We start from the raw sequence: 22,444 nt of genomic DNA, 5'->3' as shown, positions 1-22,444 counted from the left end.
GCTTTACAACCATCAATTAATCATCTCAGCAGAATTAGGGCAGCAACATGACTCTCCGGGAGCCTGAGTGCAAGTGATGCTGGGGGCAGCAGTGATGCCCTGTCCAACTTGTCCAACTGTATCTGCACTTGTCTCGTGGCACCCAAATCGCTGCAATCTCAATTGCACCCAAATGCACCAATCCCATTAATACAGGGGCATTCTGGGAGTCTCTCCAGGATTATCATGGAATGGATTTAACATATGGTTACCATAAAGGAAGGAAAGGAGCAAAGTATGGCGGTAGATCAAACATTTTAATTTTCAACTTGGCAGCTCGTGGAAGAGAAGAAAGTTAATGCATGGCAAGCTGGCAGCATGTGGGAGGAGGAGGTGTTATCACTTCTCCAGCACTGGGTAGATCACACTTGAAGTTCAGAGTCCACTTTTTATTACCTTATTTGAAGATATAGTTCAATCAAAGGGAGTACAGCTTAGGGCAATGAAGATGATTTATAGGAAAGTGCTCAGGTGCAAGAAGAAATTGATGAAATTTGGATTATTTATCCTGCGAGAAGATGATTAAAAAGTGACCCGATTGAAGTATTTAAACTAGCTAAAGGTTTATTTAAAACTAAATTAGGATAGCTCTTCGAGGGCGTTGGGCAGTCTGGTATTTGGGGATGCAGGCTTAAATTGAGAGGGCATACATATATACATAAGGGAAACTTCAGGAGGTGTCATTTCATGGAGGAAGGTAGCATTAGTGGAATGCTCTTCTCAAGGTGGAGGAGTTAAATCAAGCAGCATTAACTTTTTAAGCCAGAACTGAGTGTCCAAATGGAGTTAAGCCAATTAAATAATTTAGGGCTGTTTTTGCTTTTCACCTTCTGTAGAGGTTAAGATGAAACTTTTTCCCTTCGGTCTGAGAGAGATGGGGTGCATTTCTGGGAGGCCGTGGCACATGGGGCTCCCACCCAGGCTGAGGATGCTCTTTGTTCAGCCCTTGCTGTTGGGCCAACTGCCTCTGAAACCTCTTTTGAGGGTCTCCTTGAGACAAAAGCTGCCCATGCTGTGTTGTCCACAGATCGATCGCCCAGTTCAGATGAGCTGCATGACCCGGGGACCACGCACATGGCCTCGGAGGAGTCGAGCTACATCCTAGATGCAGTAGCAGGTAATGGAAATTACGTATCCAGGAGACTGGTCATCCAAAGGGTGATGAGCCGAGGATGGAGTCAGGCCCTTCTCACAGAGTCCAGATTGGAGCTCATTAGGTGCTGCCATGGCATGAACCGAGCTCCTGGGGGAAAGCATGACACTGCCAGACCCAACCTGTGTCTTTGGTGACCCAGAGGGTTCCTACTGATACGTGGTCTGATTTTGCTGCTGCTGGCCACTGCTAACCCTTCTTTTTCCTTGGCAGGGACAGAGAAAGGGCCTGGTGAGGAGCAACGGCATGAAGAGAAACAGATGGAGGGATCAGGTGAGGTTCTGGTGAACCAAGGCTTTGGGAGGTTTGATGGACACAGTTGTGTTTGGTGGGCTGCCTGCATTATCTGTGAAGAACTCAGCCTCCATGCAGAGATGTACCTCTGTATTTTGGGGACTGAGCACTGCTGGCTGGTGTGGGGACTCTGACTGGTGCCAGTCCACTCATGAGTAGAGATCTCTCTCCTTCCATCTTGCATTGGTAGCATCTTTTGCCCAGATTCACTTCTATTTTTTGCCTCCTTGGGGAGATCGGTGCTGTGCTGGAGGCAGCTGATTTCTCAGAGCATCCCTTTTTTTTTTTTTTTTTAATTTTTTTGCAGATGGTATAGGGGACGTTTTGAGTCATTTGAGGAAACAAGTAGAAATTTTGTTCAACACGAGATACGGTAAGTTGGTCATTAAGACGTTCGTAATTCCAAGTGTTGGCTTCGGCCGTGAGGAGATCCTCATTGCTAAGAAATGCCACCTACTCTTTCCAAACCAGTTGCTGAGTAAAGGTGCAATCTAATTTGTTCACTTACTGTCTGCCAGGCTTGTGAGCACGTTTGAAGTCTCCCTGGGCCTCGTTATTGCAGCTCTTCCCCTTGGCTTTCTCAGTGCCTTTGTGCTGGCACAGCCTAGGAATTGCTATGGTGACCTTCAGCCTTCCTCCCTCTGAAGTGGGGGCTGATGGGTCCACCCAGCACTGGTTTGAAATACATCCAGGAGGATTTCCCATCTGACTGGGCTGTGTGGTGGCCAGTAGGGCTGGTGGGATGCAGGGACATGGCGTGCTTTGCCCTGGGGTCATGTATCCCATGCCTCCACCTTCTCCTTCCTTACAAAGAAAGGCAGAAAGGTCTGTTGGATAATAAACAAAAATCAGGTTATTACCTGCTTTCGGTGCCTAAGGATGTGTCCTAGCTTAATTAAGTTTAGCAGGGTATTGGGAGGTGCAGAGAAAACATATCTTTTACCTCCCGCTACTTTTTATTCAGGTTACTTAACTTGGGAAAAATTCAGCAAGGTCACATGTGCATTTGGTGAACGGCAAAAAGTTTTTGCTACTGCTGGGGACAGGAGGGAAAACAGGAGAGAAAACTGAGCTCTGTGCGTCCAGCTCCAAAGTACAGAGCTGTGAGAGCCATCCTGGGCTGTGTGTAAAGGGAGAGAAGGAGAAGGACCACGATGCTCTTGGGGAGGGGCAGGGGAGAGCTGCAGATCAAGCTGCCAGCAGAGCAGTGGGCTTTGCACAGTGATGGACTGGGAGCCACGTCCCCCATCTCCATGTCTGCCTGAGGGATGGCAATGAGGCCTGGGAATGGAGTCCCCAGTGCAAACGCTTGTTTGCCACCTGGTTTTATCACATCACTGGGCATCTCTACTGGGCACAGGGTAACCAGAAACTCTCTGAAGATCTCTTCAACTTGTGCTGATGTACCATATCTCTGCTGCATTGATCCAATGTCAAACAAATGAGATCTGTTTCTCGTGCAGCGAAAGCCATAGGAATATCAGAGCCGGTCAAAGTTCCCTACTCCAAGTTCCTGATGTACCCTGAGGACCTGTTTGTGGTAGGTTTGCCAGAGGGCATCCTGCTGCGGCGTCCCAACTGCTTTGGGATTGCAAAGCTGAAGAAGATCCTCCAAGCAAGCAACAACATCCAGTTTGTCATTAAAAGGTGAGCAGGAGGAGTGGCCATCCCATGGGAAGATGCTGCAGGTTGGAACTCTTGCTGCTAGGGATGCAGCAGCCATGCAGTGTCCTGGGCAGTATCCATCACTTGGTCGCCTACAGTGAATTTGCTTAATTAGGAGCAGCCAAAACCTTGAAACTTCAAGAGGCCAGATGTGGGGCAAGGAGAAGGCTTTCCTATGTGCAGTGGCTCATCCAAGGCCCATGCATATCTGTGCATGCCACAGGCACCAGGACGGATGCTGTCCTTGTGATGAGGAGCAGGGGCTGTCCTGGAAGGTGGGGGAAAGAATCCAGCAGAGATGGACGAAAAATATCTTTAGGTATTTCTAAAGGTTTTTTATCCAAACAACGATGACTTTCTGTACATTGAAAGCAGTTAGGCAGGCTTTTCCTGTCCCCAAGAAATGTTGGGACCGCATCTCATGCAAGTTTGGAGGCGCTGATTTAAGCTACTCAGCTGTCACAAGCTTAATCTTATCCCATGGAGTGTTACATTGGCTCACTAAAGAGGCTGTCAGCATGAAAATTATTTCTGAAGTTCCCCTGCTGTATTGCAGGAGCTTTGAAATTGCATTAGCCAGATATGTTTAGTGGGTTTGCTGCTGTAGGAGCGTTATCCTCAGTGATAGATGGGGCAGTAAAACGTTGATGGCTTTGCTGGATGGGGATCTGATCACGCTGTGTCTGCTTCTTGCTGTTATTCAGACCGGAGCTGCTGGCGGAGGGCATTAAGGAGATGGCTTTGGACAGCCCGGGAGCTAAAGGTAGGGCTTGAGACCTGTTAGTGATGGGGTAGGAGGGGAGGGAGAGCACGTCCCTGCAGCACGTCCTGTGCCACCTTGCTTTTGCCCTGTGCAAAGGCAGCCATGGTGGTGCCGTGGCCCTTTGGTACTGCTGATGCTAATGGCTCTCTGTCCCCTGCCCAGCTGCCAGCGACTGTGGTGATGCACTGCTGGATGATGCCGTGAAGAGACAGGGCTTCCAAGGTGGGCTCTGAAGGGAACAGCTGTGGAAATGGAGGAGCTGTGAGATTTCAGGGCTTGGAGAGTGGGAGAGGAGGAGATGGGGAGAGAGTCGAAGGGAAGATGGAGGGCGGGTGCACAGCCATGGCTCCACACAAGAGACTCTGAATGGAGCCCTAATTAAACAGCTTTGCTTATCTCACCATCTGACCTTGTGAGACACATAACGAAGTCTTCTAAGATTTGGACTTTGGCTATTTTTTGATTTCTTCTGTAATATATAAACACCGCTCCCATCCGCAGTGCATCTCTCCAGTGGGGAGGGTCTGTTGGGGCAGCTCTGTGCAGGGAAAGGGGCAGCAATGGGGATCCCGTGGTGTGGGATGGGTGAGCTCTGCCCCACTCCTCAACCGGGGATGGAGGCCTTGAAAGGGTTTTGGCCCGTCAGGCTTTCGAGTGCGTTTTATTTTAACGCTGGTGATTATCACCACTGAATCTTTGATTTCATGCAGCTTTTATTCTTAGCAAACAGGCGGGGGGAAAAAAGAAAAACATATTTCTGTTTAGATTATTTTTAAGGACTTTGAATGACCTACTCCAGAGATTAGCTAATTGCAAGATAAGGACTTTCCTATAATTAGAAAATCGTATTACTTAAAAGTCACAGAGTGCCTTTTAATTTAACAGCAGAAGTCCATAATTGTTTCTTTATTTTACAGAAAATTATGATGCCAGGCTTTCCAGAATAGACATTGCTAACACACTGCGGGAGCAAGTCCAGGACCTGTTCAATAAGAAATACGGTGAGAAATCGGGGTGGGAGCTGCTTTCATTCCCCTCTGGCTCATCCCTGATTTTTTGCCTTTACCCCTCCCTCTCTCCCAACACCTCCTTCCCAGGTGCTTTCATTCAGCTTCCCCTCCCCATCCGGAGCTGCTGTTGTTGTGCTGGGTGCACCAGGGTTGGATATTAGGAGTAATTGCTTCTCAGAAAGTGGTGAGGCATTGGCATAAACTGCCCAGACTTCCCTGGCGGTGTTCAGGAGCCGTGGAGATGTGGCACTGAGGGATGTGGTCGGTGGAGGGTTGGCAGTTGGACTACATGATCTTACTGGTCTTTTGCAACCTTAATGATTCTATGGTGGATAGGAGGTAGGGAATGTTGGGAAGAGAGTAAAGGGATCCACAGCAATGCTGTGGTACTGCTCTTCCCATCTGCCAGGGGGATGTAAGAGACAACTGCTGTTATCAAGCAAGACAGGGAAATGTCATTATCTCATTTTCTAGATGGGGTTGAGGCTTGTCCAGGTTCCTAGGTGATCACTCAACAAACCAGTACAATTATTGCAAGGAAATCATAGAATCATAGTATGCTTTGGTTTGGAAGGGGCCATAAAGATCATTTAGTTCCAACTCCATGCCGCAGGTTGGTTGTCACCCACCAGATCAGGGTGTCCAGGGCTCCATCCAACCTGGCTTTGAATGCCTCCAGGAGTGAGGCACCCACAACTTTTCTGAGCAGCAGTGCCAATGCTTTACCACCCTTAGAGTAAAGAATTTTCTTCCTAACAACTGACCTAAATTTCCTCTCTTTTAACTTAAAGCCATTCCCCTTCAATCCTGTAGATGTGAGAGACGGAGCGTGGATGTGATAACCACCCTAATGTCCCCAGGCAAACAGCTGTGGGTTCCCCATCCTTCCCAGCAGCTCTGCCTCAGGACCCATTACCCCCGTGGTTAAAGCTGAATTGCTGCTCCTTGACCCAGCTCACTTGGCTCTACAGTGGGGTTTTGGAGGACTGGGATGGAGCCAGAACCACTGTCAAAATTACATCGCTGCCATCCCACATGCTTACCTCTTGCTTCTCTTCCAGGTGAAGCCTTGGGGATTAAATACCCCGTACAAGTGCCATACAAGAGGATCAAGAGCAATCCGGGCTCGGTGATCATTGAAGGACTGCCCCCTGGCATCCCCTTCCGCAAGCCATGCACCTTTGGCTCACAGAACCTGGAGAGGATATTGGCTGTAGCTGATAAAATCAAGTTCACGGTGACGAGGTACGGCCCCGAGGGCTGCCTGCCACCCCACAGGGGAAAGGGGAAGGGGCTGACATGGGGTTGCCATGCCTCTACCTAAATGCACCGCTTTGGTAAATACCACACAGATCTCCAGCCCCAGAGACAGCAATTCAGTTGGCAGCCAATGGTTTGGAGTGGGCTATAAAGCGTGGCATCCTTTGGCTCTCTCCTCCCATCCGCTGTCCAAGGAGGAGGTGAGGAGGTGCTCAGGGTGGTGCTGGCAGGGCTGCAGCCCCCAGAACAGCTCAGGGGGATGAAACAGTGCTGGGTGCATCTGCAGAGACATCCGTGCTGCTTCTCTTGGAGACCTGAGGTGGGAGAAGCTTGAGGAGCTTGGGGGAAAAACAGGTTTTCCTACACATCCATTACTTGCTGAGTGTTTTCCCAGGTGCATACTCAAGTTGTTGGCTGTGAAATCTTCATTTTGCCTTCTTTGCTTTACAGGCCTTTCCAAGGACTCATCCCTAAGCCCGGTAAGAGACGGTGCCTTTTTGCCTAAGCAGTGCTTTGCCTTGCTGTTTGTTACTGGTCAGAGAGTTGCAAAATGTGAATGGCACACTAATTTTATCAGCTGGAGGAAGGTTGCTTATGATCTTGCTTGCCTGTGTTCCCTTTTTTGTTGTGTTTTTTTTTTTGTGTATGTTTATGTTTTGTTTGATGCATTTGATAACGTTCCCCTGACCGAAATAGCTGGGCTCAGCTTCACCCACGTGCACAGCTGCTATTTCCTTGAAATGACAGCATTTTTAAAGAGCTGATCTAGGGCAGGAATCTGCTTTCTGCACTTAACAAAACGCATGGTCTTAAAAATAAATATGTGTAGCAATCAGATGGCAAGTTCAGCAGTTAGGGAGTGCTGCGTGCTCACCTGTGGGCTTGCACCTCTCCTGTGTCCCACCGTGGCTGCTCCATTGCTCCCTGAAAAAGAGAGCTGCTGCTGGAAATGCGTCCAGCAATCCGCCTTTGTTTCCAGTGTCTGTAATTACAGCCAAAGGAAGAACACAGATGGGTGCAAAAAGCGTTGTCGTCTTTTATTGATGGCTTTCCATTTTCTTGGCCAGCCTCCATGGAGATGGCACAATTTAGGCAAGAGAAATCTGACAGAGGGGAAAACATTTATACGGCCTCATTGGAACTGCAGGAAGGTGTTAGACTCCAGAGATGGCTCTGACAACAGCAGTCTGTCTGACATGCAGTGCATGGTCCCCATTCCCTGCCCAGCCATCTCCATGGGGAGGTGCCCCACGACCCCATGGGTTTTGGGTTAGGATTCCCATCTTTTGGTGCACAGCACGGAGGTCACACCTCGCATCAGCCAGATCTTAAATGGGACAGAATTTGGCTTTCTGTGGAATCACGTGGATGGGAATGAGCTGAGGACGCACCACTGCTCCATCCTCATCTTGTCTTCCTGCTCTCCTGCTATAATCTGGATAATTACGTTAAGAGACACTGATCTGACACAAATCACACCATTAACAAAGGAGCATATCAGAAGGCAAATATTTCAGCCTGCCAGCTGGCTTGGAAACGCAGTATGATAGATAGAGATGTAGAAAAATTGGATTTTATTTTCAATGCCCAATATTTTTCTTCCTCCTTTCCTAGCTGAATGTGTGCTCCATGGGTTTGCCCACGCTAGCACAAAATCCAAGATGTTTTATCTGTGTGTTGTCTTACCTGAGGGGGCTCAGGAGGAGTTCACAATGTCTCTGCCCCCTAAAAGCCCCACTGACAGCAATTAACCTCTCTCCTGTTTCTCCATCACCGTATGCCGCAGTGGAGGGTGGTAACGCAGTTGTATATCTCCATGCATTAAAATTGATTGCTTTTCATCTGCCTTAACAAAATGAATAGCCACAGATTAGACGAAATTCAAATGTAAGAGAGGCTGTCATGTTCCTTTCACCTCCATCTCTTGTAGTGGTGCCCTGCCACGTAGCACTGAGACCAGCAGAAGTGCCTGCTTGGCATTACAGCAAAATCAATGGCAATCTGTTTTATTTCACAGAGGAGCATTAAAATGAAAGCAGTGGTTACTCTCAAACAGAATGGCATTGCAAAGGCTTTGAAAAGCTGGAAAGCCCAGGAGATGGCTTTATGAATTATAAGGGAGGTTGTGTTTTTGAGTCTTGCCAAAAGTTAGGTGAGAAATACATGTTTTAAGGGAGAAAGGAAACTTTAGAGAAACTTTTTTTTCCCTTGAATCACTTGGGTGAGATGGGGTTTGCCTTCAAGCTGCGTTGTGATATTTTGTTTGCTATATGGTGCAACTCCTGCATGGAAATACCCACAGGGCTGCAGGGTTTCTTGTTGTCTGTGGGGATCCCATTCTCTGAGTGCAGCAGATGAATGGATGTAAGTCTGGTGCTCTTTCCCTGCACGTTATCTCTGTTTCTCTGCAAGGTGCTCTCTCTGCATATGAGCTGCAGGGATCACACTGGCTGCTGTGTGTGTGCAAAGAGCTCTGTGCTCAGCAGATGAGGTGTTCATGGGAACGGGCCATTTTTTGGGTGCTTCCCGTTGTCCCAAGGAGGTGAGCACTGCCCTGCAGCACAGCTTTCCAGCAGCTTTGGGAGGTTCAGCTGTCGGAGGTGCTGCTGACCCAGGTGCCTGCTCTCCTTGTAGTGAGCATCACTGTGAGGATGGGGGCTGCAGTGCAAAGCAGCCAAAACCCAGCTGGGCTCCCCCTGGGGTTGTGTCCCATGGGCACCATGGGTTGTTCTCTATTCCAGTTTCCTTTCCTCCCCACCACTGGTATCCAATTCACAAACACTTTTTGAAAGCAGAGCAATCTTTCAGCATTAGAACAAAAGTGGAAGTGATGGGGTGAAGCTCCAGTGCTATAAACACTGCACTTATCCTTTCTTTTCTTCTTTCCCGAGGCACAGAGATACAAAACAGGCTTCATTTCAGCCTTTGGAAAAAAAAAAAAAAGAAAGAAAGAAAGAAAGAAAAAAAAAAATCAAGCATTCTGTATGTTAATTTTTATGTGCTTTGATTGAAAATGTACACCAGCTCCATCTGTCCTATTCCCCAAACTCCCTACCACCCTGATAGATTATTTCCCATACTCCAATTAATAAAGTAGGACAGGCAGTGTTCTTTAATTAAAAAAACCACACATCCAGGCATCCTTTTTCTTTTTCTTTTTTTTTTCCTTTTTTTTTTTTAATCAGGAGAGCACCATCCTCTACAGGACTTTGATGAGATGTGCCTCACGTTGGAAGCCCCTAATGACAAAAAAAGGAGAGCAAAGCTCTCAGTGCACAGCGTTTGGAGCAGAGCACAGCTCCATTGCTGCAATCCCAGGACTGCCCCTGTGCTTAACCCCTACCAGAGCTCCTGAGTGCTCCTTCCTTCTGCTCTGCCTCCCCTTCAGCCAGGGTGAACGATTGCTTGTTTACCTCTGAGCTGGTTAGTGATGTGAATCTGAGGGTGGAGCACCAAGCGGATGATGGTATAAATGGCTTTAAATGAAAAGAGGGGAAATTTGCATTTGGTTTTGGGAGGAAAATCTTTCTCAGAGGGCTCTGAGGCCCTGGCACTGCTGCCCAGAGCTGGAGGTGCTCCGTCTCTGCAGGTTCCCCAGGCCATGGATGAGCCCTGGGCAGCCTGAGCTGGGGGGGCAGCCAGGCCATGGCAGGGGTGGAGCAGAGGGGGCTGCGAGGACCCTTCCAACCCAACCATTCCACATGGTTCTATGATAAATAACTCTGTAGCTTCCAAGCCTGTATCTAAACACCTCTGTGCTTCAGATTGCCTCGAACTTTGCCTTTCATTTCCTCGTTTTCTCTTCCATTAACTCACACAGCATCCCTGCGTTGGGAGGGCAGTGCTAACACCCAGCTGATCCCAGCCTTTGTGCTTTGTGCTTGCTTTGCTCTTGCTTTGCTCTTGCTTTGCTCCCCATTAGCCTCATACCCTCCTTCAGTCACCCCAGATCTCTGTTTTTTGGGGTCATGCTGTGTCATGGCTGCACCCCGGCATGTTTCATGCTCTGTGCCCAAGGGCAGCGGTGTGACCCTGGGGGTTGGCTGAGCACACGTGTACTAGCAGGGCAAGGAAGTAAATTATCTTTCTTAATCAGCATGATTTAATAGCAGCACCTCGAAATCTCCACCTGGTGGAAATGTTTGGGTTTATTTTACTGATTTATTACCAATAGATTTTAATAACAGTGGTGGCTGACTTCACCACATATCTGTGCTCAGCTCCATCCCAGCACCCCGATCCCTGCCCCAGGTTTTCCTTTCCCATGCTGGCGTGCCCTGCTTGCATCTCTTCCTCCTTGCACTATGTATTCACCAAAAAACATTGGCCAGAGTTTTGCAACCTCGGCTTTCCCCAGCCTGCTTGAAATATTCATGTCTGTGCCTATTCCGAGACGCTTCGTGTTGCTCTTATCTCTGCTCAGCCCACCAGGACGTGCTCCCCTGCTTGCCCAACCCTTTCCCCATTTGTGGGACTGTCAGCACATTCTGGCCCAGCCCCCCTGCTGGGGCTCTTCCCCAGGAAATCCATTTCTTTTTGATGTCGCTTGTTGTGTCGAAGTCAGCAGCCAGGCTCAGCCTCTCCTTAGGGAGCCCTTGTCTCCGTTTCCCCCCATTGCTGCAGAACTAATCCAATTCCCCTCTGCTTTCCATCTGCCACAACCTCCAATTTTCCCGTGCATCCCTCGGGCTCCACGCTGTAACCTCACGGGATGCTCAGATACTGAGCATGTCACTAATCAGTGCAGAGCACAGTCCAGGCAGCCCGTGGCACCCAGCCTCCACCACCTCTGTGCCACGAGGCCTTGGGACCAGAGGAATTTTATAGGGAGAGCATCGCCCTGGGTTTTGCTTTTGTTTATGAACAAGAAACCAAGCTGTAGCACTCATTGCTCTCTTTTTCTTTCTCTCTTTTTGTTTTCTTCTTTTAACTTGTGCTGTAGCCCCTAGACGGATAACGTCATTGGAAAAAGCGTACGCTGCTTTGAATGGTACGTAGCTCAGTTGATGCATCGTAGATGGTAGCAGACAAGAAATGCATTTTAATGTGAAATGAAAACGTGTAAAACTCCCAAATTTCAGGTATTTTTTCCTCTGTTTCCCTGTGATGCCGAGAACTGAATGATGCAGTATGTGTTAACAGTATTCTGTTGTTGTTATTAATCCTCTCTGCACGTCTGGCCACGTGTCTGGATGCTTAGTGCCTGCTCCCACAAGTCCCACTTGGAAAACACGCATAGGTGGAGCTGCTTCTGATTGTATTTAAGCCTGAAGTAATGTTAGCATGTTAATCCAGAGGTACAGTGAGAAGAACCTGTGGGTGCCCCATCCCTGGAGGTGCCCCAGTTCATGGGTGGGTCCTGGGCAGCCTGAGTTAGTGGGGGACACCAAGCCCATGGCACAGGGTTGGATCCGGGTGGGCTGTAAGTTCCCTTTCCAACCCAAACTGTTCTATGATACTGTGGTTTCAGCTTGGATGTTAGGAAACATTTCTTCTCAGCAAGAGCAGTGCTGCAGTGGCACAGCTGCACAGGGAGGTGGTGGGGTCACCATCTCTGGAGGTGTTGAGAAAACATGGAGATGTGGCACTGAAGGATGTGGGCAGTGGTTTGATGGGGGTGGGTCAGCAGTTGGTGATCTTAGTGGTCTTTTCCAACCTGAATGGTTCTGTGGTTCTATAAAATGCCTCAGTGGCATTGATTATTTTCCAAAGCCATATGTCAGGGCAGGCTGAGGTCCCTCCTGCCCTGGGGTGATGGGATCACAGGGCCCTGGGAGCGGTGCCACGGCACAGAGCCTCCTCTCTGGCTTCTCTGTTACGCATGCTCAGTTCCAGCTTTGCCATGGCACTCACGTATCCCTGGATGGGAATCGAGGAGCACTGCCCATTGCACAAGGCAACTCAAGGCAGAACAAACCCTGGGATTCTGTTTGTGCCCGTTGGGTCTCTGGGGGGCATTAGTGGGAAGGAAAGAGCTTCTGCGTTCGTCAATCTGGGAGGAAAATGAATCAAGTGAGAACATGTCGCTTTGATGCTTCTTTGTCTGCTACCATCTATACATCCATATGGGTGTCTGCATACATCCCAGAAACTGAGCATAAATGACAAGGAAGTCACAGAGGGAGCCTGCAGGGTTTGCCCCCCGCCAGCCCCTTGCAGCAGCTGCCTCATCTCTGGAAATCAGAGGTCCTTGGGGATGCTTCTTTTAGTTTCTTCTTTTTTATTTATTTTTGCTCCATTCATTTCAAGCTCCTTTTGTTGCCGTTTCTGGGTTTGAAACACAACTTGGCCCGGATGTTCCTTCGTAGAGAGTTCTCCCCTTTTTTTCCGAGTTGTGGGAAAACACATTGGGAATAAGAAACCATTGTTTTCAGGCTCAGCAGCTCAAGAGGAGGCTTTCCTGAGAGTGCAGAGCATTAAGGATGGAGCTTCTGCCCCTCACCCAGCCCTCCAGCAGCACAGCAGTGATTTGTGCCTAGAAGGCCACATCCCCACTTCAGGGAGGCAGGGACCCACACGTGTGTGTCCGTAAAGCAAACTTTCAGGCTGTGTGATAGCTCACAATCAAATTAAATCGCCCCAGAGTGTGGGCAGAAGATGCTCGGGTCCTTGCTAGCTGTGCCACGGCTTGCAGCGCCCACCTGGGCCCTGGGCAGAGGTACCTGTTTTTCACATGGCAAGCTTGGTTCTTGGTAGGAATGCCTCTGTGATTCCCATATTGAAGGAGGTTTGTATCCCAGGGCTGGGTGGGCTGTCCATGGCAAGATATGGAAGAATTTCATTTGGTGACTCTAGTGTCTGTGGGTGGCAGAGCACCGAAGCAGGCAGGAACCAAACGCATTCATTTTGTCCTGGAGCCCCTTGAGGCTGCTGTGTAGCTGTGAGAGGTCTCCTGGTGCAGGCATGGTGTTTAAAACAGGAGAACAGAAAAGAAACCGGTTGGCATGATGAGGGTAATTAAAAAAGCCAGTAAAGCCAAGCTGATTATATGGCATATTATAAAACAATACTGTACTTAGGAACCCGGCTATAAAAGCACTATCATGTTCCTTGATGTCACTTGGGGGAGCGTTTGTGGCACTTGGGGTCTGAGTCTCCATTGCTTTGCGTATTTTGCAGTCATTTCCAGCACCGCAAAGTGGATGTAAAAGGCTCTCAACCATGTCAGCTTGCAGCAGACGCAGATCTGGCCGCGTTTTATAGCTCCCTTGCACAGAAGGTGCAGGCAGAGAACAGCGGTGCTCGGACAGGGCAGCACCTCGAGCTCAGCGCGATGGCAGCAGGATGGTTTCTCTGTGGGTCAGAAAGAAGTGGGGGATTTAATTGGCTGCCGTTTTTGCTTTGCAGATGAGGATGACGCCAACAGGCTCGGGGAGAAGGTGATTCTCCGAGAGCAAGTGAAAGAGCTTTTCAATGAAAAATACGGTGAGCCTCCCACCTGCACGCTGAGCAGGGAGAGTTTGTTTTTGCTGACAGCAGCCGTAGTTAAAATTAATTAGGCCGAAAGGCTCTATTTATAGGCTGAGCACATGGCAGCCTGCCGCAGCACGGGATTCTTCCTGCTGCAGCTTGGCCCTGGGGACGTTCCTGCAGGTGGGACCCTGACCTTCCTGTTGGTATGGGGAGGGAGTTGTTCAGTGCCCTCTGCGGGCTCCCTGTGCTGCCAGCTGGGTGTTTGGGAGAAGGAAGAGGAATATCAACTGGAACTGGGGGGAAATAGGAACTGGCGAGAGGTGTTGTCACCAGCTCAGCCCATGGAGCTCAGCCCATGGAGCTCAGCCCATGGAGCTCAGCCCATGGAGCCCTTGCTGCTCCTTGCTGTCACTTAGTGGATATTTCCCAAGTCCTGGTGGTTGCTCAGCCCCACAGCGGCAGTTTGGTCACATCTGTGGGCAGCCAGTAGCCAAAAGTAACTGAAAGAGAAGGGAGAAGAGCCAGCTGACGGTAAAGAGGAGGTGAGAGAAGCTTTTAGGACCATGACCAGCACAAGAGGGAGGGATTCTTGCTGTTCTGGACAGTGCAGGAATTAAAGGGGTACCAGCGTACCAAGAGAAATGGACAGCAGGTTTAAGCTGCACAGAAGGAAGCATTTCTAGTGCTGCATGTGATTACATGGTCGTATTTCTTTGCCATAGGATGCTAAAGAGATGGAGGAATTAAAAAAATGAGTGATTCCTGAAGCCATTCTATGATTCTGCGATCTCTTAAACGCGGCATGCTTTATGTGATCACCACCCCAGTGAACCCCAAAACTACTGATAGCTGAAGAAATGCAGGCTAGCAGCTGATAGGCAAGCAGAAAATTGGGCAGGCAGACACGGAGCAGCTCAGTGAGACATGGCTGCAACATGGCAGTGCAGCCCCACGGCTGTCCTGTGCTCATCACAGCAGCTGTGGCTTCTTCTGTAACTCTCACTCCTCAGGTTGGTGTTGTCCCAAACCCTGTGGGGTGAAGCTTCATGTCCTCTGCTCTGCCCTTACAGGAGAAGCTCTGGGTTTGAACCGACCCATCATGGTGCCCTATAAACTCATCAGGGACAGCCCCGATGCGGTGGAGGTCACCGGCCTGCCGGACGATATCCCTTTCCGAAACCCTAACACCTATGACATCCACCGGCTGGAGAAGATCCTGAAGGCACGGGAGAGCATCCGGATGGTGATTATCAACCAGCTCCAGTAAGTTCTTCCAGATCTGTGACCACTAATTAGGTATTGTCCCCGTTTCTCCAGCCATGAGTTGAGTATGTCCCCATAGAGCCACCAGCACAGGACCGTGCTGCTGCATACCCATGGAGAGCCTGTGTGTGCCACAGGAGGTGCTCAGCCATTAATCCCCTCTTTCTTACACAGTTTGAGATGACTGTGTTGGGAAGGGGCGTGACATTGGCACCAGGGGCTGCCATGGGTCAGATCAGGGGATGGCCCAGAGACCCAGTGAGTTGCTTGGGATTTCTTCCCTCCAAAGAGGGGGGGAAGGTGTCTGCAGGCTCTGACCCCATGCTGTCTCTTACACAGGCCATTTTCCGAAATCTGCACTGAGGCCAAACCAACAGGTAAGGGCTGGAATGTGTCTGTGACTTTCCTTGCAGTGTAGCAGAGAAAATAAATGGGCAAAACGGATGGGGAGCCATGGGGAGCAGGCATTAGTCTTTCCTGCATCCCTCACCGAGGCCAGGGGAAGGATCTGACCTGGAAAATGGAAAGTCAGACTCAGCATCTGCTCAGAAGCAACCTGTCGACTTTGGTGACTGTATTGCCATGAGCTGGCAAGAGACTTGTGCTCTTAGACTCAAATTTTAGCGTGTTCTGGAGGATTTAACAGTCCCTTTCCCATTAGCAATTTATTCACCACGAGCAATTTATTCACTGGTTAAAGCCCTTAATTTCATCTGTCATTTATCCATTGAGCTTCTAAGGAAACAAGGTTTCTGTGATCCTTCTGAATGTGTTTTTCTGTGTCCCATCCTCCCCAGTAAATTTCATTTAATCAAATGTGTCAGAATTAGCAGCTCTAGAGATAATTAGGATCCTTTTTATTTTATGAAAATAGGTGGCTAGGGAGAGGAGACAGACCTGGCAAACCTGCAGTTTGAGCTGATATAGAATGAGACAGATTAGAAACCTTATATATGCATATATATATATATATATATATATATGGATACATCAGATAGGATATCACATATAGATGGGTATATCATATATGTGTATATATACAATTTATATATAATCATAGAATCATTAAGGTTGGAAAAGACCACTGAGATCACCACATCCAACCACCATGCCCACTGACCACATCCCTCAGTGCCACATCTCCACAGCTCTTGAACACCTCCAGGGATGGTGACCCCTCACCTCCCTGGGCAGCACTTCCTTCCTTGGGCTGTTCTCCCCTTGGCCACACTTGTGGGGCACAGCCACCTCATTTTTTCCTTCTCTCCCTGCAGAAAAAGACAGCAGTGTTCCCAAGCGGAAGAGGAAGAGGATCTCTGAAGGGAACTCAGTATCTTCCTCTTCCTCATCTTCCTCTTCCTCCTCTTCCAATATGGAATCTACGTCGTCAACAAATCAGATCTCGCTTGTGGTAAAGCCTTCCATGTATTAAGTGGCTTACTGTCTGCCTTTCAGCTTCAGGACACTGCTCTTTGCTCTCTAACCATCAGTGCTCATCCTGACAAGCACTATAAAGCTCAGTGGCATGGCCAGGCATGGAGAAGGAGGGGATGCAGCCTTGAGGCTGCCCTTCCCTGCTGGGTTTGTCAGCTGTGTCGGTGGAGCAGTGCCCCATGGGGCTCCATCCTGCCCAAATGGAGGTAGTTGTGGCCCCATGGCCCCATGTGCCTCCTGGTGGGACCCAGCATCCCCCTTCAATTCCTATTAAAGGAGCAACTCTGAGCTCCAGCACGCATCTAAACTACAAAAGCAGGAAGTGAAAGCAGTGGAGCTGCATTCAGCCTGTCCTCCCTCAGGGCTTGGCTTCAGTTGTGGATGGTACCAAATGCTTCTTAGAAAAAAAAATATATATATGTGAGAGAAATATAGTCTTAAAAGGCTTTTTTTATATCAGGTTTGCTGGTGGAGTTTTGCTTTTGGGTTGGGTCTTTTATCTTATTTGGAAAGTGGGAGCAACTGCTCATGTCTGAACATGTCAGAGATTTGATGTATGCATTTGCTGGTGTCGTGTGCTAACGGAGACTTTTGCCTTCTTTTTCTCTCCCTCTCTTTCAGCAATGGCCCATGAACATGTACATGTTAGACTATGGTGGTCTAAATGTCCAGATCCCAGGACCTATTAACTATTAGACCTCAATACCGAATAAGAACCTCAAATGAAAGAATAAATAAATAAATGTAATTTATGTAAAAAGTGTATATTCCAATATGTATCAATGCCTTTTAGTTTTTCCAATGATTTTTACACTATATTCCTGCCATCAAGGCCTTTTTAAATAAAAATAAAAAGTGTTGCCTTGCTCTTAAAAGTACTTATTTTATTACGTACATTATTGACAAATAGCATCTGTAGGAAGGAGGAGGTGCAGGAGGACACCTCTGTCAGACCTCCTTGTGCTTTGGCTGCTGATTGAAGTCTTTGTGACCAAGAGGTTTGGCTCATTTTGGGGCTTCGTTTGCCACTGATGTCTTCAGATTGGAAGCAAAGGTAAAAACTCACTGGGAGCTGCAGGAGGAACGGCGTGCTGCCTTCTGAAATGGTGAAGCTGTGGGGCTTTGGGTCCACTGGGGTGTCCCTGCCTATGGAGTTGCTGAGCTTTAAGGTTCCTTCCAACCCAGACCATTCTGTGATTCTCTGATCTGTGATTTCCTGCAGAACTTTAGTGCTTTATGGGGGGAGGAAAGTTTGTGTGGTCCGTTCAGATTGAGCTCTGGTGGCTCAACCCATTCCATGGTGCTGGACCAAAAGCTGCAAGTGTTATAGAGAGATGGGGAAAGCTTCCTCTGTGCACCACGAGAACCAAATGAAGCAATCTCATCAAATGAGGGTTGTTATTTGAAATTTCCCCAACTTGACCTCCGTTCCACCAGCAGATTTTGGCAGCAGAAGCTGGCGTTGCCGGTTGCTGTTATCATCACTGCAGGTATTTAATGTGGGTTTTTGGGTGCTGAGAGCTTGCTCAAGTGACACAATGGGAGCAAGTGCATGGCGATGTAAGGGGTCAGTGAGCAGAATGGTTTCTGTGCCCACATTCCTGCTTGCAGCTGCCACCTTCAGGCAGAGGTGGCATTGGTCACAGGCATCAAAGTCACTCACAATGGCTTTTCTGAGTGTAACACGTTGCTCTGTTGGCTTTATGAGTCCTCTCTGGATGTGCACAAATCCGTCTCCGTGCTGGCAGAGGGTTCTGAGCACAGGCAGAGCTGTTTCAAAAGGCTGCAATTTTATTTCCTCATCCTCGACTTGCTGTGGAGTTGGATGCAAATGATGGCACGAGATAATAAAAGCCTAAACAAAATGTAGCAGAAGGCACGAGGCTGGCAGCTGGAAGAAGGGCAAAGATCTGTACCCATGACCCCAATTAGATGTGCAGTATGACATCTGATCAGTTGGCATCAAAATTTGAAGTCTTTCTGCCTGGTGCTGAAACCCCATGGCATCTCCAATTAGGAAACAAAGAAAAATGCTTTAGAGGTAAAAAAAAAAAATAGACTTTCTGTCTTCTAAAATGTCTGAAAGGGGCTCGCTCACAGATCAAACCACCCTGAGGAGGTGTCTCCTGGGAGGGCACGTTCATTATATTTTGACTTCTCTTATTTTTTGCAGTGTAGAGGCCTGGTTCCGGAACACCGAGGGCGGCACTGAGGCTGGGTAATGAGCGAGGTTCCCAGCAATGGGCAGGCAGGGATCCCTGCACTGAGCCAAATCAGGGCACTGAGCTGCATTGGGGACTCATGACTGTGTTCAGAGCTGAGTGCGTTCCTAAAGGCTAGAGAAGTGGGGGAAAACAGAGGTGAGGGGGAGCCAGGAGGGCTGTTCCCACTCCTGGCTGCCTCATTTCCCCAAGTGGGTGCATGAGGGTCATTCTGGACCCAAATCCAGGTGCAGTAACCCCTGCTCTGGACATGGCTTAATTCAACGTTTCGGACTCCCTGTGCCCCCAAGCTCTGCAACTAGCTGGCACCAGGCTGGGGTTTGGAGGTGCTGCACTCTTGTCACAGTTTTGGGGAGTGAAGAGCAGCAATTCCTGTTGTAATTTCTGGGGGCAAATTTCACGCTGCCCTATTCCCCCAAATTCCAGATCTTGCTTTTTTGCTGCTTTCCCTTAGCTGTAATTTTGCATCTTCCCTCCTCTCGGTCCTTTAGCACAGGATATTTTTATACACAGTTTTTGTGTGCAACGTGATTTTCTGCTGAATGGGATGCACTCTGTCACAATTAGAAGATGGAGATCTTAACACTTGAGCCATGTTCTCATTTATTACTTTTCAAAGACTTTGGTGGGGGTTTTTTTTGTTGTTGTAGTCTCTGTGTTTACAAATCCAATAACAATCCTCATTAAGAGTTGCAAAACATGAAGCCATTTTGATCCCAGGCAGATGGCAGCTAAATGAAGTTTAATTAAAGAATGAGCGCTTTGATTCAAATCATTTTTAAAAAATATAGTGCACGGAGATGCTGGAGAGCAGCATAAACAGCATCTGTGCTGCATTCAGAGCCCCGGATCCATTTGCAAGGAAACACTTTGGGAAAAAAAAATATGCAGGGAAATAGTAAGTTGGTTGGCTAGGTTAGGGTTAGCACTGCGTGTTTGGGGAAAGGGCTGGGATGTGAGTCTCGTCCACGCCGAACACCCACAGCCCCCACAGCCTTGCTCCACAGGAGAGATGCTCCAGCCTTCTGAGCATCCTCGTGGCCCCCTCCGGACCACACTGGGCAGCTCCATGGCTTTGCCATTTTGCTATTGGCAAAATTGGATGGATGGATGCTCCCTCCTCAAGGATCCGGAGACGCTTCAGCTAACTCCAAAGAGTGCTATGGAATGTTTGTGTGGGCTCATAGGGAGGCTGGAGAAGTTTGGAAGCAGGAACTGCTGAGTGCTGAGCACTCTGAAGCTGGCAAAGCTCATCGTGGGCAGGAACCTCCTGAAGGCAGCTGGGGTCTGGGTGAGCACCAGGGGAAGGCATCACATGTGCTTGACTCCAGACACACAGCTCTGAGGATGTGCAGATCCACTTGGCTGTCCTGTTGCTGGGGGTCTGGAAGAGCAGGGAGGAATGCAGGTAGCCTGTGTGGAGGAGGCAATGGTCCTTTGGCCGTGTCTCTTGGCTCTGGCTTGGTGCTGGTCTTGCTGAACCCAATCTGGTCTGTTCTCTTGGATGAATACCGAGGGATCAGCCACTGGCAAGGGGCTGCTGTGCTGCAGCACAGCCCAGCACAGGGGAACCCTGAAGATCTGTAGTCCATTGGCTTGTGATGACAACAACTGTCCTGCTCCAGAGCTTCTTCTAAAACAGGCTTTCCCCTTGTATCCAACTTTGAATCAAACAGTAGAGGAGAATGAAAAAAGCAGCTACACGTGGCACCGCCACTGCTTTGCCATGGGGTGGCACAGGTTTCTGTCCTACAGATACCATGAGCTGGATGGTACTGGTGTCAGTCTGTGGGAGCTGGCTGCAGGCTCTGTCTCCAGGCCAAAGTCACTGCAGGGCAAATGGGTGGGACCTGGGGCACCCTGGGATCAGCATCCGTGCTGAACGCCCCAGGGCACAGCAGCAAAGTATGGAGGAAAAGAATGCTATTACTGTGCAAAGAGCTGTACTTATCACGTGCATCATGTTCCAAGTGAAAACACAGGATGTCCTTACTTCCTATTTAACAGAGAAAAAGCTCAGCGAAGGAAAACTGCGAAGGAATCGAGCCAACAGGAGCAAAGGAAAATAGGTTAATAGCATGAGATGAGGCATCTGCAGCTTTGCTCTGGAGAAGCCTGGCCTGCAGCACATCCATGTGCTGTTCTGGTCCTCCAGTAGTGTTCTCAAGTGCAAAGGGTTCTTCACTGTTCCTGGCTTTGGAACTGAAATTAAAATAGCTCGTAGTCTAGGAGAAGAAAAGACATCCCATCTAGCTACAGCTAGAGCACTGCTCAATGGGCAGCCCAGAGCCCTGGACTCCAGGCTCTGATCTGTGTCTGACACTGAGCTTCTGCACAGAGTATAAAAGATGTGTTGGAAATATCCAAATAATTTTCTAGGACAGTGTCTCTGATAAAGCAGATTTTATTCGCAATTGCAATAGCAGGCCTCCTGCAAGCAGGAGGGCACCCAGAAGACAGAGTTACACCTTTTATTCCCTATTCCCCGACGCTGATCTCTTTCTCCCCTAGTTCCTCATTGGCTGGGTACTTTAGGTTCACAATCTTCTCGACGCTTCACTAAATATGGAAAAACTGGACTAAACATAAATTTTTGCTGCATAAGCGTATATCTGTAGTTAATTAATTAACTTATTCCACACCTGATCATTATTTTGTGGATATCTGCTTGTCCTTCTTCCCACAAAGATAAGCTCGGGAGAAAGACGGGGGAGTATCTTGGTGCCTGCCTGTCACATCCCAGCCTTCTCACAGAGTGAGACAGTTTGGCCTTGTGTAGAGGCCCTAACTTCTTTGATGTTTGCTAAATCTATTTTTCTTTTGCTGGGAGTTTCTTATCCTAACAATATGTTTTCTAATCCCTAACGCTATACTCGCATGGTTTGGAACATTTAACAACTATTACAGTTTTGCAAGAAAGAATTAATGACATAATTCAGTAATAATGTTTCTAAAACATACCGCTAACATATAAGTATTTTACTTCTTAGATCAACTATTTCTAAGGATAAGTTACAGGATACAAATGCATTATGTTCTACTTCTTCAAACCAATTGCTCTTTTTAATATCAACTGCAGAAACAACACCGTTCCCACAGATGCCATGTAATTCAGCATCAGGACTGTTCCTGTAGGGCCTGGGGAGTATAAAAGATGCTCCCCATCACCCTGCTCCCCATCACCCTGCCACCAGCTCTTCAGCACTCATTGGTTTCACACATTATATTTAGATGTAATTTGTCAAGAATACTTAGATTTTCCCATGGATACTTGAAATGGGAGTCAAGTGAAACGCCCTGCTCAGTGCTTAGCTGGAGCTGACATTTGTAACTCACTGCACATCTTGGAGCAAAGCTTTCTGACGTACCTTAAAATCTTTGAGTGCTAAAGAGAACAATACGTGTTTCTGGGGATGAAACAGAAGAAATGAATCAGAAGAAATAAGTATGGATTGGTCACAGTTTGTTTCCAGGAGGAGACTATGTGCTGAAGATGGAATTTCTCTGTTTTAACAATGACAAAAATGACTCCGAATTCTCCTCTCCACAGCAGCTCTGGTGTTACAGCATGAAGAGAGATGCTTTTCTTGCCTGGTGTAAAAACCTCATTCAGCCTGCAGCCGAGGCTCAGCTGGTTGACAAGCAGATGGGGAAAGCAAAGCGACACGAGGAATTTAGATCCCAAACTGAAGGACCAGTGCAACCGGACGGGGCAGGAAATGGCGGCTGGACCCCATCGGGCAGAATGCCCCTCCAAGGCCACCGCTGCCCTCGCGCTCCCTCCGTGGGCGCTGGGTTCGCGCCGCTCCGCCCCGCGCGGGGCATGATGGGAGTTGTAGTTCGGTGAGATACGCACGGCGCGCTGTGGAGAGGCGTGGCCACGGGGGGCGGACTACACATCCCAGCAGCACCCGCGATGCGCGCGCAT

The 22,444-nt window shown here is 48.6% G+C and overlaps 1 protein-coding gene across 5 annotated transcripts in view; it reads left to right on the top strand.

The window, feature by feature from the left end:
• GTF2IRD1 (GTF2I repeat domain containing 1) overlaps positions 1–17,169 on the top strand; it is a 50,548-nt gene extending 33,379 nt beyond the window's left edge. For 3 of the 5 annotated variants that reach the window (XM_085240732.1, XM_085240731.1, XM_085240728.1), the window contains 15 exons: positions 1,067–1,156; positions 1,406–1,465; positions 1,794–1,859; positions 2,950–3,133; positions 3,856–3,914; positions 4,077–4,136; positions 4,832–4,915; positions 5,986–6,169; positions 6,635–6,663; positions 11,127–11,174; positions 13,532–13,609; positions 14,668–14,860; positions 15,200–15,237; positions 16,135–16,271; positions 16,916–17,169. In XM_085240732.1, the coding sequence (XP_085096858.1) occupies positions 1,067–1,156; positions 1,406–1,465; positions 1,794–1,859; positions 2,950–3,133; positions 3,856–3,914; positions 4,077–4,136; positions 4,832–4,915; positions 5,986–6,169; positions 6,635–6,663; positions 11,127–11,174; positions 13,532–13,609; positions 14,668–14,860; positions 15,200–15,237; positions 16,135–16,271; positions 16,916–16,990 (1,385 nt within the window). In that variant the 3' untranslated portion in view covers positions 16,991–17,169. The remainder of the gene's footprint in view (positions 1–1,066; positions 1,157–1,405; positions 1,466–1,793; positions 1,860–2,949; positions 3,134–3,855; positions 3,915–4,076; positions 4,137–4,831; positions 4,916–5,985; positions 6,170–6,634; positions 6,664–11,126; positions 11,175–13,531; positions 13,610–14,667; positions 14,861–15,199; positions 15,238–16,134; positions 16,272–16,915) is intronic. The other 2 variants (XM_085240730.1, XM_085240729.1) reach the window with 2 other exon arrangements.
• The last annotated feature ends 5,275 nt before the right edge of the window (positions 17,170–22,444 follow it).

The sequence above is a fragment of the Meleagris gallopavo genome, chromosome 21 (genome assembly GCF_905368555.1).
Source record: "Meleagris gallopavo chromosome 21, MGAL_WU_HG_1.1, whole genome shotgun sequence".
Classification (NCBI taxonomy): Eukaryota; Metazoa; Chordata; class Aves; order Galliformes; family Phasianidae; genus Meleagris; species Meleagris gallopavo.
The sequence above is the reverse complement of the archived record's forward strand: the minus strand, read 5'-3'. Positions and strand labels throughout refer to the sequence as shown.